This window comes from Saimiri boliviensis, chromosome 3, assembly GCF_048565385.1.
Source record: "Saimiri boliviensis isolate mSaiBol1 chromosome 3, mSaiBol1.pri, whole genome shotgun sequence".
Lineage (NCBI taxonomy): Eukaryota > Metazoa > Chordata > Mammalia > Primates > Cebidae > Saimiri > Saimiri boliviensis.
Window position 1 is genome coordinate 134,552,067 of NC_133451.1, and position 18,027 is coordinate 134,570,093.

Here is an 18,027-nt window from a genome sequence, read left to right on the forward strand (position 1 = left end):
CTCTGCTATCTTTGTGTTGTTTTTAAAATTTCTTTATTTTCTTAAGAAAAAAAAACTTTTTTCTTTTGCTACCATATATTAATATTTCATCTCCTATAAACTTGAAAATTTTGAAGACCCTTTTCTCCTTAAGACACTGTTATTATTTCCTTTTGCTCATCCTAGGAAGCTAATTCAGAATATAGATTCTAATGTAGTTTTTAGATCATTGTTTCAATACTGGTATAATTACATAGAATTTATCCTTTCTTCCTCCATTCCAATCAACCCATTATAGAAAAAATTACCTTCACTTATACTTTACTCCTCAGTCTACCTGTACTAATGGGACCGTTTTAAAGAGTATTTTTGACACATGAACCATGTTAAAAGAAAAGGAAAAGATGTGTTCAACCTGCATCGCTGTAACTCAGAAGAACCCAGGCAGGTACCATGGAACAGATAAAACGGAAACTACAAATTATACCCTAAGACTGCTGACTGTCTGATAGCAACTGAGTGCCATATCCTCCCCTCCATGCTCTCCCCAGTATCTCAAGGATTTGAAACCTAAAAACACTCCCCAGATCCATGCCATTGAGGCTGGAATTATATAAATTTTGGAAAACAGGAGAGAATCAAAAGGCATTAATGGATCTACAAGAGAGATGGGCAGGAGTGTGGGCTTAGTGGGAGGTGACAAGATTTTACAAATAAATCTGCACTTTTCCTGTACATCATCTACTTTAGCACTGTTCACATTAATAGCAGTTTCTTGCAATTTTGCACTTCCTGGTTTCTTCAATACTAGTGGATTCTTTTCCAAACTTTAACTTCCCTAGCTCTTCCAGTAGTTTTTATAAGATTTTAATTCCTTGAATTAAATAACTTTCTGCTAGAAGTATCTACAATGGCTTCTCTAGCTATCTGAATCATGATTGCCTCCTCCATTTTTCCCTGGTGACAAAGTTCTAGCTAATTTTGAGTGAGCCATGAATGAAATCTATGTATAGAACCCATTATACTTATGCAAATATCTAATGGCCTTCAAAAAACAAAAGAAAACCAACCTTATTTTGAACAAATGTGCATCTTTACTGGACTCTTGTGTAGCTAAAACCTTCTTTTCCTAGAAGACATATGTTAAAATTGGAAACATTTATGGTTTACAAACCTTCAGCTCTATCTTCAAGTCTTAGCTTTAATAAATATACTTCACTTCATCAACTCAATTTTCTTAAAGGATATTTATTGACTACTAACTTGGTGTCAGGAATTGCAAGTACCTGTGAAAACCACAGTGGTTAAGACAATCCCTGTCCTGTCCCTCATGATGCTTAAGATCTAGCAGCAAATATTAGTGGTGAAAAAAAGAATCTATATGAGATAAAAAACATAGGCACGGTCAGGTTCTAAACAACCTTTCAGGTTGTAAAAAGATGCCGAGTTTATTATAAGAATTATAAGGAGACATGAAAGTGTTTTCATCAGAAGAGTGATTTGATAAAATCTGAATTTTTGAAAAATCACTATGGCTAGTGGATTAAAGTCAGATTGGATGGGAATAAAACAAGATATAGACACTGATCAGGAAGCCCTTGTATTAATCCAGATGAGACATAATAGCAGTCTGGGGATAAACCCATCATTGGTTCATAGCCTGGACCAAGGGTCTATAGAAAAAAGTAAGTTGATTAAAGAGACATGTCGGAACTAAAACAAGATGTGGGAATTAATTAAATAAAAGTGATAAAGAGACTTGTGAAGGGTGATTCCAAAATGTAAGGCTTTTGGGAAATAGGTACATAGTAGTGTTATGACTGAGAGAGGAAATACAGGAAGACAACGTGGAGAAGGTCTGGAAGGAGGAATGCATTGAAATGGCAGGTTCTGTTTTAGACATGTTGGATTTGATTTGCTGGTAAGACACCCATATGGACGTGGTCTGTTGGCAGGTAGAGATAGAGATTTGAAGTTTAGAAGAAAGTTCTTGTCTGAAAAATGAAGATTCAAGCATCCTCATATTATATATTGTAATTGCAGTTATAAGAGTGGATCCATTGATTCAGGCTCAGGTACAGAATGGAAAGAGAGCTGGCCTAACAGTGGAACAGCTACCTTTATTTTTCTTTTTTAGTTGCATTAATCTTACTGCCTTCTCTTGGACAAGCACTCTCACATAAAATTCCACACAATTTCTCTAATTTTCCCAACTTTTAAATTTCAACAAAAAGTCACTACATAAAGGGTATTTTATTAGTGAATTTACATAATGAATTGAATCAGATACATGTTAATTGAATCATTAATTGGATTCTAATAATTTACTACTACAACATGTAACACAGTAGCATATACATTTCTTACAGTGTAAGAATTCACCAAGAGGGTGGGTAAATCTTTAACCATAGTTTTCTATAAGCATCTTAAGCAAAGTAACTGCTACTTAAAAGACAAAAAGCTTATTTTTGAACAATTTTTCTGAGTCTAACAGAAAAATGAATCTTTCAATTATATATTACAGATATACATTTTTTTGTTCTATTCTTAAAGTCTTCCACCTAATCAAACATATTGTTTTCATTCTTTTTCAGTATTCCACAGTGCAGTGCACTTAAAAAACAGTCTTTTATATATTTCATGGAAGGAATTTAATAAAAGCTATAGTATGAATTTTAAATATATTCATAAAGTAAAGCTCTCCAGTTCATAAAATTAATGTTATAACTATATATAATATGCACATTGAAGTTTTTTTGTGTTAAAAATATATTCACAAATTTTGTCATATTTACCAAAGATATGACTGTAATGAAACTTGAACAGCATCTAAAGACTAGTTTAATATCTCAGTTATTTTTTATAAACATAGAAGGCTTTTAAGCATCTTTGGTCAAGTACTATTGGAATAACAATTTTATTCATAAATAATTAAATAAAAAATACTGTAACATCTATTCTACAATTTATAGGAATGATTTTATTATGTATGTATTCATGTTATACAAAAATATAGCTAATTATTTTGAAAAGAAGATAAATAACCTACGTAAAATTGGTTGAAATACAACATTTGCAAGATGAAATGAATACAATGTTTTTAGTGTATCTTACCAGATAGGTCCATTTTAATGTAACTACATTGTTTTATTTAGTATGGATCCATGGAAGATGAATTTCAAAGAAAATAACACTGCAGTGTTCTTTAAACACTAGGTACCTATGCAAAAATAGCTTATAAACACTGTGAAATGTTACAACATGCCACAAAAATTATTCTCTAATCTGCTTTAAATTTTAGTGTAGACAAATTTAGCTCCAACAGGAATAACAGAAATTATACCTGTTCAAAAAGGTATAACAATTAACCATGATTAAAATTATCAAGTTGTATGCTTGTAATCTAAATAGTATCTCCATAAAGCAGATGTTAACTTGAAATTAGAAATTAAATGACGGTTGCATTTCCTGTAATTCTGAGAATTTCAGCTTTTGATTCAGAGTTGAAGAAATTTTCACCAAACGTGCGATGGGTGTTAAGAACAATTGGCTCACTGAGTGTTGAGGAATTCCCCCATCATCTGTCAAAATATTAATTATATAGCAAATTTCAGTTTATTTCCTTGAAACCATTCATATAGTAGGTGACCTTTACCTGCAGCATTCCCTGATGGATTTTGTCTAGAGAATGAACAAAAAATCAAAATGCCATGAAGAAGAGCTTGTGGCTCCCTGGAGAAATTTCTGTTCAGTGGTGTTTTCATCAGCTGAGCAGAGAGCAGTGAACTACAGGGCATCCCCAGTCCAGGTCCTAATGTGATTTGAAAGTCAACTTATTTACCCACCATCTCTTAGCAATGCTGGTAATACTAATTCCTTGTTCAAGTTTTCTTCCCTCCAGGAAAATAGACAAAAGTATTTCTTTCTACTTTTACTCGTAATTCAACCTACTACCCAACCAACTGTTAAGTAAACCACCTTGTTGCCTTATCTTTGAATTCAGGCATTTTCACACAGGCTCTACCCAGCCAGTTTTCCAGGAATTAAACAGCAGTTGCTTCCATTTAGATCCTCTTCTTTTTTAAAATGGGAAATCAATTTTCACTTGCGAGCCACCGTCAACCAGATTTATAGCTCTCTGGTCAGAATTTATCCATACATTTTCACACCCTATCTTCCTTAGACGTTGGTAGCCTCTGTGAAAGAGTCATTGGGGCCACTGTTCTTTCTGACCTCCAGGCTCTTTTTAGACTTGAATGTCACAGACACCTCAGAGTGAATGGCATCCAACCGCTGCTCACAGCGGAAGGCCGAGAGGAAAGCCTTTCTGTAATTGCTGTTCATCCAGCCATAGAGAAGGGGATTGGCAAAAGTGGAGCACATGGCGATGATGTGGAACACTGTGAAGATGAGTTTGTACTCCTTCAGGTGCAGGACCTGGCTGTCAATGTCAACGGCAAGCTGGAAGGCGTGGAGAGGCAGCCAGCTGACCGCAAACACCACCACCACGCACACCAGCATTTTGGTGGTTTTTTGCCTTCGCTGATGGTAGTGGTCATTCGCAGCTCCAGGACTGACATGATTCTTTAGTTTACTCCAAATGCGAGTGTAGGAAAATGATATGATGCCCAGAGGCAGAACATACAGGATCAACAAGGATGAAAGACTGTACACAGTGCCATAGATGCTCTTCTCCTCACCAGGCCACTTTTCAGTGCAGGCCACAATCTCAAAGTCGGGAATGATCTCAATCAGTGAATACTCCCGGAAGATGGCCAGGGGACTTGCCAGCAGGGCACTGATGCCCCAGGCCAAGCCAATAATCAGGAAGCTGATTTGCTTGGAGATCTTGCTCTCCAGGTGGTAGACGATGCACCTGTGCCGATCCAGGGCAATTACTGTCAAGGTGATTGTGGATACTTGTACTGCCAGGCCCTGGGCATAGGGCACCAGGTGACACAAGACAGGACCCATTTTCCACTCCCCCATTAAGGTGTAGGTAAGCGTGAATGGTAGACACAGAGTATTCACCAAAAGATCTGCCACCGCCAGATTGGCAATGAAAAAGTTGGTTACTGTGCGCATGCTCTTGAATTTGATCACCACGTGGATCACCAAGGAGTTGCCAATTACCCCAAGCAAGATGATGGAGCAATAGGCCAATATGAGGACAACTTGTACCTCAATCAACTTGGTACTATCTATAAGTTCTGGCTCAGGGTCAGGGGCCAGTTCACCTCTAGGTGTGGTTTGTGTCCCATATTGCTCCACCTTTATTTCTTCCACTGTCTGGTTCTCGTCCGCCTCTGTACCTATTGGACCCATTTTCAGTACAGCTCCACCTAGCCCACAAGCAGCACAAGAGTCTACAACCTAAAAAGAAAACAAAACAAAGCAAAACAACAATAACAACAACAACAACAAATGCGATGAGGAAAGCACAAAGGCGAAGCAAAGAAATTTCACGGATGGACTGGTTTAATTTTGACTGGGGATCAAAATACCCTCCATTCAACATTTGAATAAAATGGACCCTTTAATAAGTCTGTTGTCAAATATGGATCAATTAAATTAGGTCTCTGAAATGTATGCTATGATGGTAAAGTATAATACTGATAGTAAAGACATAATTTCAAAGTGAATGCTACCAAATGGATTAATTTCATTTTAAGTGGGATGAATTTATAAACTTTATGAATTTTGTAACCACTATAAATTCATTGAATTAATTTTCAGGTGGATAAAAAAAGTAAAGTGTCCTTCAGTATCTTGACTGTTTCAAATCTATAAATATACAGCAACAAATTGTATAAGAAAGGGGAACATATTAAAACTATTTTCTGGTGGCTGAACTTTGGGACTATGAATTATTTGAGATAAACCAAGAAGATTCTATTTCTGGCACACAGCTTAGTATTAATAGTATTAAAATATGTTAAGTTACTTTTTAAAAATTTAATTTCAATAGCTTTTGGGGTACAAGTGGTTTTTGGTTGCCCAGATGAATTGTATAGTAGTAAAATCAGATTTCAGTGCACCCATCACCCAAGTAGTGTACATTGTACCCATATGTAGTTTTTTTACCACTCACTCCCATTTCCACCTTCTCCGTTATGAGTCTCTAAAGTCCATTATGCCACTCTGTATGCCTTTGTGTACCCACAGCTTAGCTCATACTTACAAGTGAGAACCTATGGTATTTGATTTTCCATCCTAGTTACTTCACTTAGAATTATGGTCTTCAGCTTCATCCAACTTGCTGAAAAAGACATCATTTCATTCTTTTTTATGGCTGAGTAGTATTCCATGGTGTATACATACTGCATTTTCTTGATCCACTCAATGGCCTAAGGACACTTGGGTTGGAACAGTTGCTTTTTTGAATGATCTTAAACTTCTGAACTAACATATATTATTTCATACTTTCTGAAAATCTCTGTTAGCCCCCATATTTAAGAGAACCCTCAGACTAGGCTTTTACATATCTCTTCCACTTGTTGTTTTCTTGTCATTTGTACAACATTGGTTTCATTCTTCTTAATCTCTTATCATATTACTTTAATCATCTTCTAACTTACCTCCCGAACTCTTTTGCTTTTATTTATTAATTCATTCACCTAACAGAAATAATCGAGTGTCTACTCAATGCCAGGGTGGCTTTACCATCCTGGTGACTATACGTTTTCAAACCTGCATTCATCACGAATTTAAAAGCCTATGTCATGAACTAGGGTTTTTGCCGGGTGAAGACAATAGGATAGTATCTCTATTCAAAGGCTCTCCCATTTTACTGGACAATGCCTACTCTGCTATTAATTTTTTTTTCTGAAATTCAAATGTGATCATATTGTTTTCCTCAATGTCTCCAGATTGTTTGAAACAGTATATATCATTTTCTAATGTAAGTTTCATTGTTTTCAGTCGGTCAAAGCATTCAGAGCCCAACACCATAGTCGTAGTACCTTTCAAATATATTCACAGTCACAAAAGGCTGCCACTGTTCATTCAGTGCTTCATTTATGAATTTGTTTTTATGAGCCTTTAAATGGATGTGTTTGTAATTAATAGCATCTAACCCCATTGGTAGGACAGTCATATATTTATTCATCCCACAGACAACGCCTGGCTGGTCCTGTGTGCTCCCCTGCTCCTTCCCTCACCCTTCCCCTGCTCTGTTCTGCTCCTTACCGCAGCGGGGCTGACTCTTGGAAACTACATTTTTGGGCTCCAAGTCATTAGGATTCTGGCTGGGTTCAGTCAGTGGGAGGCACTGCAGGCAGTTGGAGGACAGCAGGAAGGGAGAAGCCACTATGCTCTTCTTCCCTCTCTGCTCTTGCCAGTGCACCTGCAGCTGTTCTGTAGCTGTGGTTTCCACAGGACAGACTCATTGTGATTCTGATTCCAGAGGTCTGGGGACCTTGATCACACTGCCTCTTCCCCATGTTCATCCAGCTGGAGGCGGTAATGACCCCCTGCTCTTGCTAATCCATAGGTCTTCTCAACATCCCTTGTTTGGTTTTCATCTTAACCAATTATCTGCATTAAATTCCTCCCTTTTCACATTCTTGAATAGATTCTGTTTTGCATAATCTGATAGTAACATGCATATATGCTTCCATTAATTTGCTCTCCCACCAAAGGATCTGCACCCACAGGTTGACAACACTGGCCTGTAGAAGAAAATCCTAACTCCTTGGTATAGTATTCAAAGATTTTCTTGAACTCATCCCTGCATATCACTCTGGCCTCATCTCTCCTGACAGCCCAAAATATGCTGTCCACTTCGGTCATTCTGCCTTACTTCCAATTTCAGCAACACCTGAGCCTTTCTCATGCCTCTCTGCCCTCCCTGTTTTAAACCGGGAAGCCTTTCAGGTATACCAAGCCCCTGTGCTCACTTCTAATGCCGCATGTACCACACGCCACCTTGTGACTGTTTTGCTTTGTTTATCCCCCACAGCACTCTCTTTGAAGACAGAACCTGGACCTTCTTCCTCCATTGTTTAATCCCCAGCACACTGTCTAGTACATTACAGGTACTCCAATTTGGCAGAAGAAATATAAAGCCAAAGGAAAGCACAATTTCATGGAATAACCAATGTCAGCAAAATGGAAAGTACAATTTTGATCCTTACCTTTACTGAAGACAACTACCTATGTAGGATTCTTTGCTGTGACATACATCCATATGCTTATTTTCTGATTATTAATCAGATAACTACTTATTTAAAAAAAAAAACAATTGTCCTGAGATCTTCTTAAATTAATTCCTGATTATAACATCTTTAAATTGTCAGTATACCCCATAAAAAAAAACTTTCTATCTCAAAGATTTCTGGTCCTCCATCTCTCTCTCCCTCTCTCCATTTCTCTCGCTTTTTTTCCTTTTCTTTCCCCTTCTTTCCTTGTCTCTCCATCTCTCACCACTCCCCCTTCCATAGTAGCCTACTATACAGAGAGACATAGGAGTTTCCATGTACTCAAGTGTTTGCTCTACTGATATATTCCAGCTCCCTCTGCACAAATTTCAAATAGAATGTTCAAAGAAGCCCCAAACTTTTTTTCACATGTGCCTCCATTCCTTAGTAATTAGGGAAAACTGAAACCAGCCATTCAAATTTTGGAGTGTATATTTGAAAGGCCACACCATTTCCCCTAAACTAAGAAAGAGACTGGTTTCAGAGTACAGTTACTGAATCCTGACAAGCCATGTACAGAATTAGAGACTCCGAGAGGCTGGAGTTTGGAGGTAGTAGCTGACTAAATTGAGAGGAAGCCTGAGACTGAAGGATACTAGAAATATACTTGATTCCTTGACTTGCTTTGCTTTTTCTTCTCAGTCTTGCTTTATAAATTTTGAAGCTCTTTTATTTACAACTTCTCTGTTGGAACGGTTATTGATCTACAAGCTATTCGCATATAGATAGTATTAGTTCTGCTTAAGCAGGCTACTGGCCTTCAGCCAGGTCAAAGCATTACCCTAGAGCAGAAAATGCATCATTTCATGACAGCACTTCTGGAAAGTGGAAGAGGAAAACGGTACACAGAGGAAATTGCCATCAAAAGCACACGAAGGAAACAGCAAGCAGACAAGTGAATAACCTCTCTTTGATATAAGGCAAAATGAGATATTTACATTATTTGACATTTAAAGAGAACTTTCACTGGTACAATTTTCCTGCATAAGGCAATCCTTAGAAACTTTGTTATAGAAACATTTCTTTGCAGAATAGGAAAAGAGTTTCAGGGCTACCCCCAATACCCCACCACCCAAGATTCAAGGAATTTCAAATTATTTGTGTCAGAGACCAGTTAATGCTTCGAGGCAATATTTAAATCTGTGGGGGCTTTTTGCAACAGTATTGCCACAGGTTGGCCTGCGTAAAGCTAGACATCTTATCAAGCACAATGTCTTCCAGAACATTTTTTCCAGGAAAAAATATCTCGGAAATCAATCTCAGAAATCAAAAGCCTGCATTTGTCTACACTAATTAGTTCTAGGGATGGGGGCGGAAGATAAGGAAGAAAGGAAGTTTCAGGAATGCTATATACAAGACGTGATTGTTTGGCTAATCAGTAGAAAGTTGAAAATATTTACCAAAGGCAATGGGAAGCCTTTCTTTGGAAACAGCATCTCAGTTTCACGTCACTGAATTTTAAATGATGTGTACCTATTCCAAAAAGTCTTAAAGGTTTTAGTGCCTCCTTTCTCTGCCACCAAAAGCTACTGCCAATGGGTGAGCCTTTCTGATGAAAAATGAGCAAACGCTTAAATGAATATGTCTCTTCTTGAACAGCTTTGGAGAATCCAATAGGACTTTCTGCTTTAGACAAATGTTTGATTTTTAAAGAGGCAGGAACAATAACAACTTACCGTTCTGGAAAGATAACCTATCTCAAAGAAAGGTCAAGGAAATAGTAAATAATCTTTAATCGGAAAGGGAAAATCTAACGAAAGTAGAAAATGGGGATGGTATTACACCCTCCAAACCTCCACCTCCCGCCTAAAGGAGGAGGAAAAAGTCCATACACTCATGGAGACCCCCTCGCGTTCCTCTTCTTAAGAACCGTGCGCTCCTCTAGGGATATTCTTGTTCCCAGGAGGTGAATCAGTTAGGAATTACACTTACTGCCAAGACGCGGAAACAAGACGTGGGCGGCCGGTCTGTCCGATGATGAGCCAGCAGACCCGGAGCGGGCCCTGGAAGGTCCCCAAGACAAGTCCGGTTCCGTCCGCTCCTAGGGTCCAGGACAGCCCGCGCTGCGCGGTCAGGCAGGGGGAGCAGTGGGAGCGGCTGGGCGGCTGGTGCTGCCGGGTCTGCAGCCGACCTCTCCGGCCACGCGCGCTTGGGCACCGTACTCACTCGCGGGGTGGGCGGGTGAGGGTGGGAGGATCAGAGATGGGGGCGTGGGGAGGGGGGCAATCCCCACCCTTAAAGACAAGAAAACAGGTGCAGCGGCTACAGGGCGATGGTCCTGCAGGGGAGGGAACTGGAGAAGTTTTGGTGGCGAGGGAGCAGGAACAGTGTCCAGGGTCTCTCGGCTGCCTCCCGGGCTTGGAAGCCCGCGCAGCCGGACCGTACCCAGGGCGGCGCCCCCTCGCGGGTCCCCAACCACCACGTGCAGCCGCTGCTGTCACCTACTGTGCCTCCTTCAAGTTTGATGCTCTGGGGGTTCGAAGCACCCCTACCTCCCTCCCTTCCACGAACCTCTCCCTTTGCTCTGTGCTCCCCAGTTCCGCGGGAGATGCCCCGGCGAAGACAGACCTCCTGGACTTGAGGCTTAGTTCATCAAATCCGCCCGGGAGAAAGGCGAGGGCAAAGGCGAAGGCAATGGCGGGGCGGGCAGACCCAGCTGAGGCCGAGGGGCTGCGGTCCCTAGCAGGGCTGGCGAGCGGACTAGACCTCAAGCTGGCGGGAGGAGGGCCGGGGCTGCAGCATCCGCGCGCCTCGTAGGGGCTGAGAAAATTCCACAACTTCCAATCGAGAGTTGTTTTCTTTTGTGTGTGTAGGAGCAGAGATGGGGAGCTGGATCTGCGCCGTACCACGGGAAAGCGCCAGCAGGATTGCACCGAGAACAAATCCTCCGCACCCTCGCCCAGGGGTGGGCGCAGTGCGCTGTTGCTCCTCTAGCTGGGCGGTCCCTGTGCTCCAAACCAGACGGTGAAGCGAGTTCAGATCCTGCAGCCCATTATCAGTAATTTCCCTAACAGGTGTCTGCAGACAGTTTGTAAGTTGGGTAGTGCGGATTCAGAGTCGATAGCCAGGAATATGTGTTGTGCGCTCTGGCTTAGGGCAAAAGATAGGATAGGAAAGCTATGGGACACAGATAAAACACAGTCTTGCTCTCTCCTGATAGCTGACTTCCCGATCCTTCACTCTTTGATCCTGACCCAAGCCACCAGAAGCGATTGCCTCTGGAATACTCGCTCCCGGCTCCTTTTGGTGAAGCCTTCCGCTAGTGCCCAGGGCCTCCCAGGATGAATTAGTGGGTAGGAGCAAAACAGGATGGTGGAGACAATCAGCAGAGCAGCAGCGTCTGTTTCCTCGGGATGCCTCCCAGGAACACTATTCGAAGCCATTCCTTCGGAAAGTTTGCAGCCAGTCTTTCTTTCCTTTGTTCGTTTCTAGAGGAAGCAGTAGAGCTACCGAGATTAAAAAAAAAAAAAAAAAAAAAAAAAAAAAAGCAAAAGCCTGGAACTAGTAACCTAAGTCTTTCCTTAACCATCCGATTAGCAGGCTTTGCACACATTACTTTCCCTCTATGCCCTGTCATTTCTGAAATAAAGATGGTCATACTGGTGAGCTTGGAATGTCTCTGAAATTTACCCCCAAATGATTAGATTGAGATTAGATTCCTCTACTCTGAAACAAAATACTTATGTATTTAGCTGTTAAAAAAGGTAAAACGTATTCTCCAAGATGTTAATTAAAGACTTCCTTCAAATGGATTGGATTTTCAATCCCTTCAGGGTTTTCCCACACCCTAATAGTATTGCATTTGGGAGGCATTTTTACACAGGGTAATCTGAAATTAATCATCGGTTACTATAGAATTATGCTCACAGGAATATAGGAATTATTTATAAAACAAAGAAGCCCAGGCTTTTCAAATTCCTAGAAATAAAGGTACAGAATTGGAAATATCTAACATGTTCGACACAGTTCGACTTAAAGTCTTTTTGTAGCATTTTTTTTTTCTGTAAGAGAGTATTCTTTGTCCAAATATGTGTTGTATGTGGCAGGTTCCATTTTTCTTAATATATCTGCATTGATAAAGAATGAACTATATACCAATAAGTTTTAACTTTAAAAGAGTAGAAGCACATTTAAACAAGAACCATAAAAACAAATCAAACATCCAGGAAAACAGATAAGTGTTGTCTTTTAGAGCAATTTCTTTGGAAAATTCAACTGATTTCACTGACATTGATTGCGCAAAACATTTTTTGTCTTCTTTAAAATTGCCTTTCAAAAGTATCTTGGTGGCCATAAACAAGTATTTGTCTCACTCTCTTATAAACATGTATATTTGTCTTAGTAGATTCATATAGTTTCACAGACATCTAGTCAGCAACCTCAGAAGAGTAAATAATCTCTATGACTAATTGTCCTTTAATAAAGTTCAGAATTGTCTGAGAAACTGATAAACTGAAATTGAAGTGGCTTTATAGTGTATCTATCATCAAGGATAGCTGTGGGAATTAGTTTATGACACCTTTGTGCCTCACAGTCTAATTAATATCCTTAAATATGCATGCATATCCTGTGTACTGGAGTAACAACAAACCACTGTGATGAATTTCCATAAACCCAATCATGACACGGATAGGAGTTTGGGAGTTTGGGGAAGTGGTGGTGAAATATCCATTAATCCAAATTGAAATAGGACAAGATTATTGAGGCTTGATTTCTTTCGTATCAAATTATTTAGTTGCTCAGGAAATTCCATATCTAACCAAAATAGGTGCTGACTGCTCTTCAAATAGAGAACAGACTCACTCAGATGCCTGCATGGTTAGGACCAATGACATAGATGAACGAGCAAGCCAAGTTGTAGGAAAGAGTGGAAAATGGTGGTCTTTATAACACCTTGAAGAGCACTAAAGCTCATGCCGTAGCTGAATGGGGAGATTGCTTCTCAGATTACACTCAGCTGCCCTGCAAAAATCTTGATTCAGTATTATCAGATTTGATTTTTGAGACAAGCAAAATCCATATTGTTCAAAATCTTCTGAATTTTAAATGAAGAAAATTAATTTTAAAAGTCAAAACTCCTAGTGGATAGTCCAAAATAAATAAGAAATCATAGATAAATAGAGAGAGACAGAGAGATGGAGAGACAGGCAAATAGATAAGTAGATAGATAAATAGATAAACAGATGGATGGATAGATAGCAGCCTGACTCATGGTCCTCCGATATTGTAGCCTGTGATATTAGTACTTGATGTTTTACAGACCTCCTAAAATATTTAAACCATAGTTCTACTACCATTTTCTCTACTCCATTGACCATTCCTCAATGCAAAGAAATACAAAAAGAATACTGCCACAGATTAATTGCCAAATAAGTAATTTTCTTTTCCATTTCCAGTTGAATAGCTGTTCCCAAGGAGACGCTGCAGTCAGGGATTTGTTGAATAACTGAACAATTCAAATATTTTGGATAGCTAGATGAAATTTCAGAAAAGCTCTTCATTAAAAAAGAAAAAGTTCATTAATATCAGTATTGAGGACTACTTATGATACATACTTATTAGATAAAGAAAATCATGATATAGATTTTCTTAAGTGTAATTATATTTTAACAGCAAAGATGCTTCCCTCAGGGTATAAATAATTTCAGTGCTATTTTGACAGTGAAAGTGATTTATAATCATTGTAGAAAGTTAAACAAAAACAGCAAAGAAGAAATAGGCATTATCAAAAACAATGCCGTCCAACAGAACTTTCTGCAACCAAGAAAATGTTCAGTGTCTGTGCTGTGCAGTATGGTAACCTCTAGACATACATGACTACTGAGCACTTGACACGTGGCTAGTGCAACTGAGGAACTGAAATTTTAAATTTTATTTAATTGTAGTTCATTTGAAAGTAAAACTAAATACAGCTGACTCTTGAACAACACAGTTTGAACTGCACAGGTCCACTTATACTTAGATCTTTTTCAACCAAACACAAATGGAAAACACAGTGTTTGTGATGTGAAATGGCCTTTATAGAAGGTCCATTTTTCATATATGTGGTTCTGCAGGGCAGACTGCCAGACATAAATATGCATGGGTTTTGGCATATTTGGTTTTTATTTTTGGCATATGGGGTTTTCAGGGATCCTGAAACCAATCGCTGCACTTCCCTCCCAACCCCAGTATACAGAATGACAACTCTGGCCGCATAGGGAAAGTAAGTGGTGGACTGTATAAAATCCAAAATTTTGTCATCCAGCATGACCATCATCAGCATATTCGTGTAAAATCTCCACTTTTAACTAACTTGTAACCTGTTTTCTCAACTTTTTAAGCTTAAAAATATGTCACAAAAATCTTTTCATTTCTCTAAATATAAATATACATCCTTCTTTTAATGGTCGCCTAGTCCTAAACTGTATGATTATATTCTCATGAGTTATTGTTGTTAAGGACAAAACTGTGATAAACGATCTTGGATGTATTTGCCGAACACTTGCCCAGTTATTTCTAGCGTAAATCCAGCCGGGAGTAAGAGCAAGGCATTTTACAATGTTTTCCTTAAGCCAAGTTCACATTACATAAACCTTAACCACAAAGGTTAAATTGAATAACAAGAAAGCCAAGAGCCTTATTCCATGAAAAGGCAAATACTTCAGGTAACATGGAATTTGGACCATCACAGAGTCCACGTTAAGTGTTCAGTATAAAATTTCAGTGGCCGCAGGTGGGAAATATTGAAGCAGTGGGTTTTTGGCTATGAGGAAACTAAAATAGGAGGTAAAGGACAAGACAATAAGCTTTTTTGGATTCCAGGAGGAAATGTTTTCCTGGTTTCACTCTGCCAGAAGGCTAGTTTTTTTCTCACCTAAATAGAAGGGTTTCCTGAGAGATTATTGAATAACTTTCAAGCCATATCAACCTGACTTAAACCACAAACAGAACAAAGTAGTGCAGTTCAGCTGAAATATGGAAGCTGATTCCCAAAGAAGAGAAGTAAATCCACGAATCAGGCCACTAGCCAAAAGAAAGAAATTTGAGGAAGGGCGGAAGAGCACAGGGCCAAAGAGTGAGGACGGCCAGTTCAAGTGGAAGAATTCTCTTAACTCTATTAATGTATGAAAAGCTCAGAGAAGCTAATAAAGTCATGTACTTAACTTCTTAGGCTAAACAAACAAACCCTAATAAGTTCCTAGTTAGGACATATTAATAATCAAACTAGCGGAACATGTAGTTTTATGGTGTTTAGTATATTTGAAACTGATTGTCTTGCTTTATTTAAATGCTGAAAACATTTAGCGATTATTTTTAAGCTTATTAAGTCCCTCTTATAGGAATAGTATTTAAAGTTTTAATAACTGCCTTGTAGAAAAAATTATGGAACCTAGATATGCTAATGGCCATTTGGTTATAATACAGATTCTCAGTATGTCATACGTATATTTCTGTTTGGATCTATGCTGCTTTTCTTTTCAGGCAGGAGAAGGAGCAGAAGGAGTTAATACCTGAACAGATATAATTGGAGCTTCATCAAATACACATAGAAAAAAAGTATATATAAATGTACTCTTTTAAAATAGTTTTTCTTTTTAAAACCCCATTAAAAAAACAACAACAACTAGCCAATCTAATCAAGTTTGTTCTGATGAAAAATTGACTTCCTTTTCTGACCTTCATTTATAGTGAGTGCTCCAGTAAAGTTTAAACGAACAAGAAATGGTTACCAAATTATGAATTTCACAAATCTGATAGGCTAAATTTCTTAAAATGTTTGTATGCAATATGAATAAGACAGGTGTCTTATTCAAGAAGAGCAAATAGTCATTCAAAGTAAAATGTATGCTACTTCCTAAATTGGGCATATCATTTGTTATGATTTTTTGTTTCTATGGATTTGGCTTTTTATTTTTGTTTTGAGTTTTTAATTGCAGATTCAAAGCAATTAGGCAGGATTATAAGCAACATATGCAGCATGCTGCTGAGATTTTTATCTTTTAGCAATCATCCAAATGGATATTGATACTGGTAAGGAACCAAATCTAAAAGCGTATTTAAATGCAAATGATTCACAGTTTGAATTTTAACTAAGAACAAAGGAAGGGACAGTTTTAAGTGGAATTCAGAATTTAATCAATGCAAATTTTCATTTGATTATCTGAAACATGAACAGACAACCCATGGCTAAAGAGGAAACATGCACCCTTTTAGAAATTTCAATTTTATTTAATAAGTGTTTACCCTTGTAGCATATACAGACATAATTTGATATATATTTTTGAATCATACACTCAAAACAAATTTAAGTTTTAAATATTTTTCAAGAGTACAAGTAAAATCAAAGCTCTTTCTCATGCTAAATTACTATTGATATCTCCTGAGAAAGGGGAAGTCAAAGATTTAGATAGAGTTTTCACATATAATTTTGGAGATGGTGAAATGTCTTGAAATAAAAATTCAGAACATGAAATGAATAATGCAAATAAAATTTAGTTCATGACTCGTTACTCTTTTAGTATACAAAAGAATTATCTAAAATCCATATAAGATTTTATTACCCACCACTCCTGAAAACAAATCTTTACTGAGACTGTATGCTAGACACTGTCCATATAAAAATGGATTGCACACAGACCTGCTACTGATTGCCTCTAGTCTGTTAAGGGTACACAGGATTTTAAATAAAGAAGTACATTAAACAGATTGAGATTTCCCAGTGGACTCTGACAGCAGCTTTGGGGCTCCAAGGAGGAATGGCCATTTGTTTTTGTTTTTTGTTTTTTGAAAAATTAATGTTGTGTGTGGCAAGAAGTAGAAAAATGCTTTATGGAGGAGGTACCCCAACCCATTGTAAACCTAGATAGAAATCCTTCTTGGCCTTAGCCAGCATTGGGATATCATTCTCTTTATGAAATGTATTTCTCCATTGCATTTAACTGGGATATGTGATACTGAGTCAACCCAGAACCCAGTGGGGAAGAACAATCATTTACATATGTCAAAATATAATTACCAAAATTAAGGACATTATTCTCAAACAAAATATATAGTGAGTATATGTCAAAGATCTATTTGATTGATTAAATTAAAGGGAACCTGCACAACCACAAAGCTGGTTCAAAGTAGGATCCCAAATGTGAATGCATGTACAGTCACTGAAAGAAAGAATCCTGGATAAAAATAATGTGTTAGTGCAAAAGTGGTAGATATCCTGCTGTGCTATAAAGCCATAACTTACAGACTCATATTTCTCACCAGGCAGCAATTATTTGCATCTCTGCTGGGAAAAATCAAATTTCTCAATTTTCTATAAGTTTGCATCAAACTTTATGAGGCTGGACTGTAATCAAGGGCACATGATAAGTCAAAGTAAATAGGTCACTTCAACCTGGCAAGTCAACTGACGTTTAGGGTCTTAAGGTGATGCTCCAATGTGACATTAAAAGAGCATGTGATCATCCTACTCTGCCTTCTTATTGCAGCCTAACAAACTGCCCCAAAACTCAGTGGCTTTTGACACTTATTTTATGTTGTTCTTTGTGGGTCAGAGGTTGAGGAGACCCTCAGCTAGGTGGTTCATCTCTGATCCATGTGGCATCAACTGGAGAATGATGGTAACTTGACTCACATGTCCTAGCCCCTGGACTGAGTTGGTGATACTACCTGGAGGCCCGTACTTCCCGATTTGCACATGATTAGCTTTCCAAAGAGAGAAGCTTCTAAAACAGAGTGTTCTACGTGACTCAGGCAGAAACTATAAGGGTTCTTATAACCTCCCAAGCCCCAGAACATCTCTTCTGCTAATCCTTTGTGGGAAACAAGTCTCTAAGATTACACTATATGCAAAGGGAGAAGAAGAATAATA

At 38.4% G+C, this 18,027-nt stretch overlaps 1 protein-coding gene across 1 annotated transcript; it reads right to left on the bottom strand.

The window, feature by feature from the left end:
• Nucleotides 1-1,389: 1,389 nt before the first annotated feature.
• NPY2R (neuropeptide Y receptor Y2) lies at nucleotides 1,390-10,351 on the bottom strand. Its single transcript, XM_074396801.1, has 2 exons — nucleotides 10,110-10,351; nucleotides 1,390-5,352 (listed from the first exon to the last, which is right to left on the bottom strand). Exon 2 carries the CDS (start codon nucleotides 5,302-5,304, stop codon nucleotides 4,159-4,161), a length of 1,146 nt encoding a protein of 381 aa, XP_074252902.1. The 5' UTR covers nucleotides 5,305-5,352; nucleotides 10,110-10,351; the 3' UTR covers nucleotides 1,390-4,158.
• Nucleotides 10,352-18,027: the final 7,676 nt, after the last annotated feature.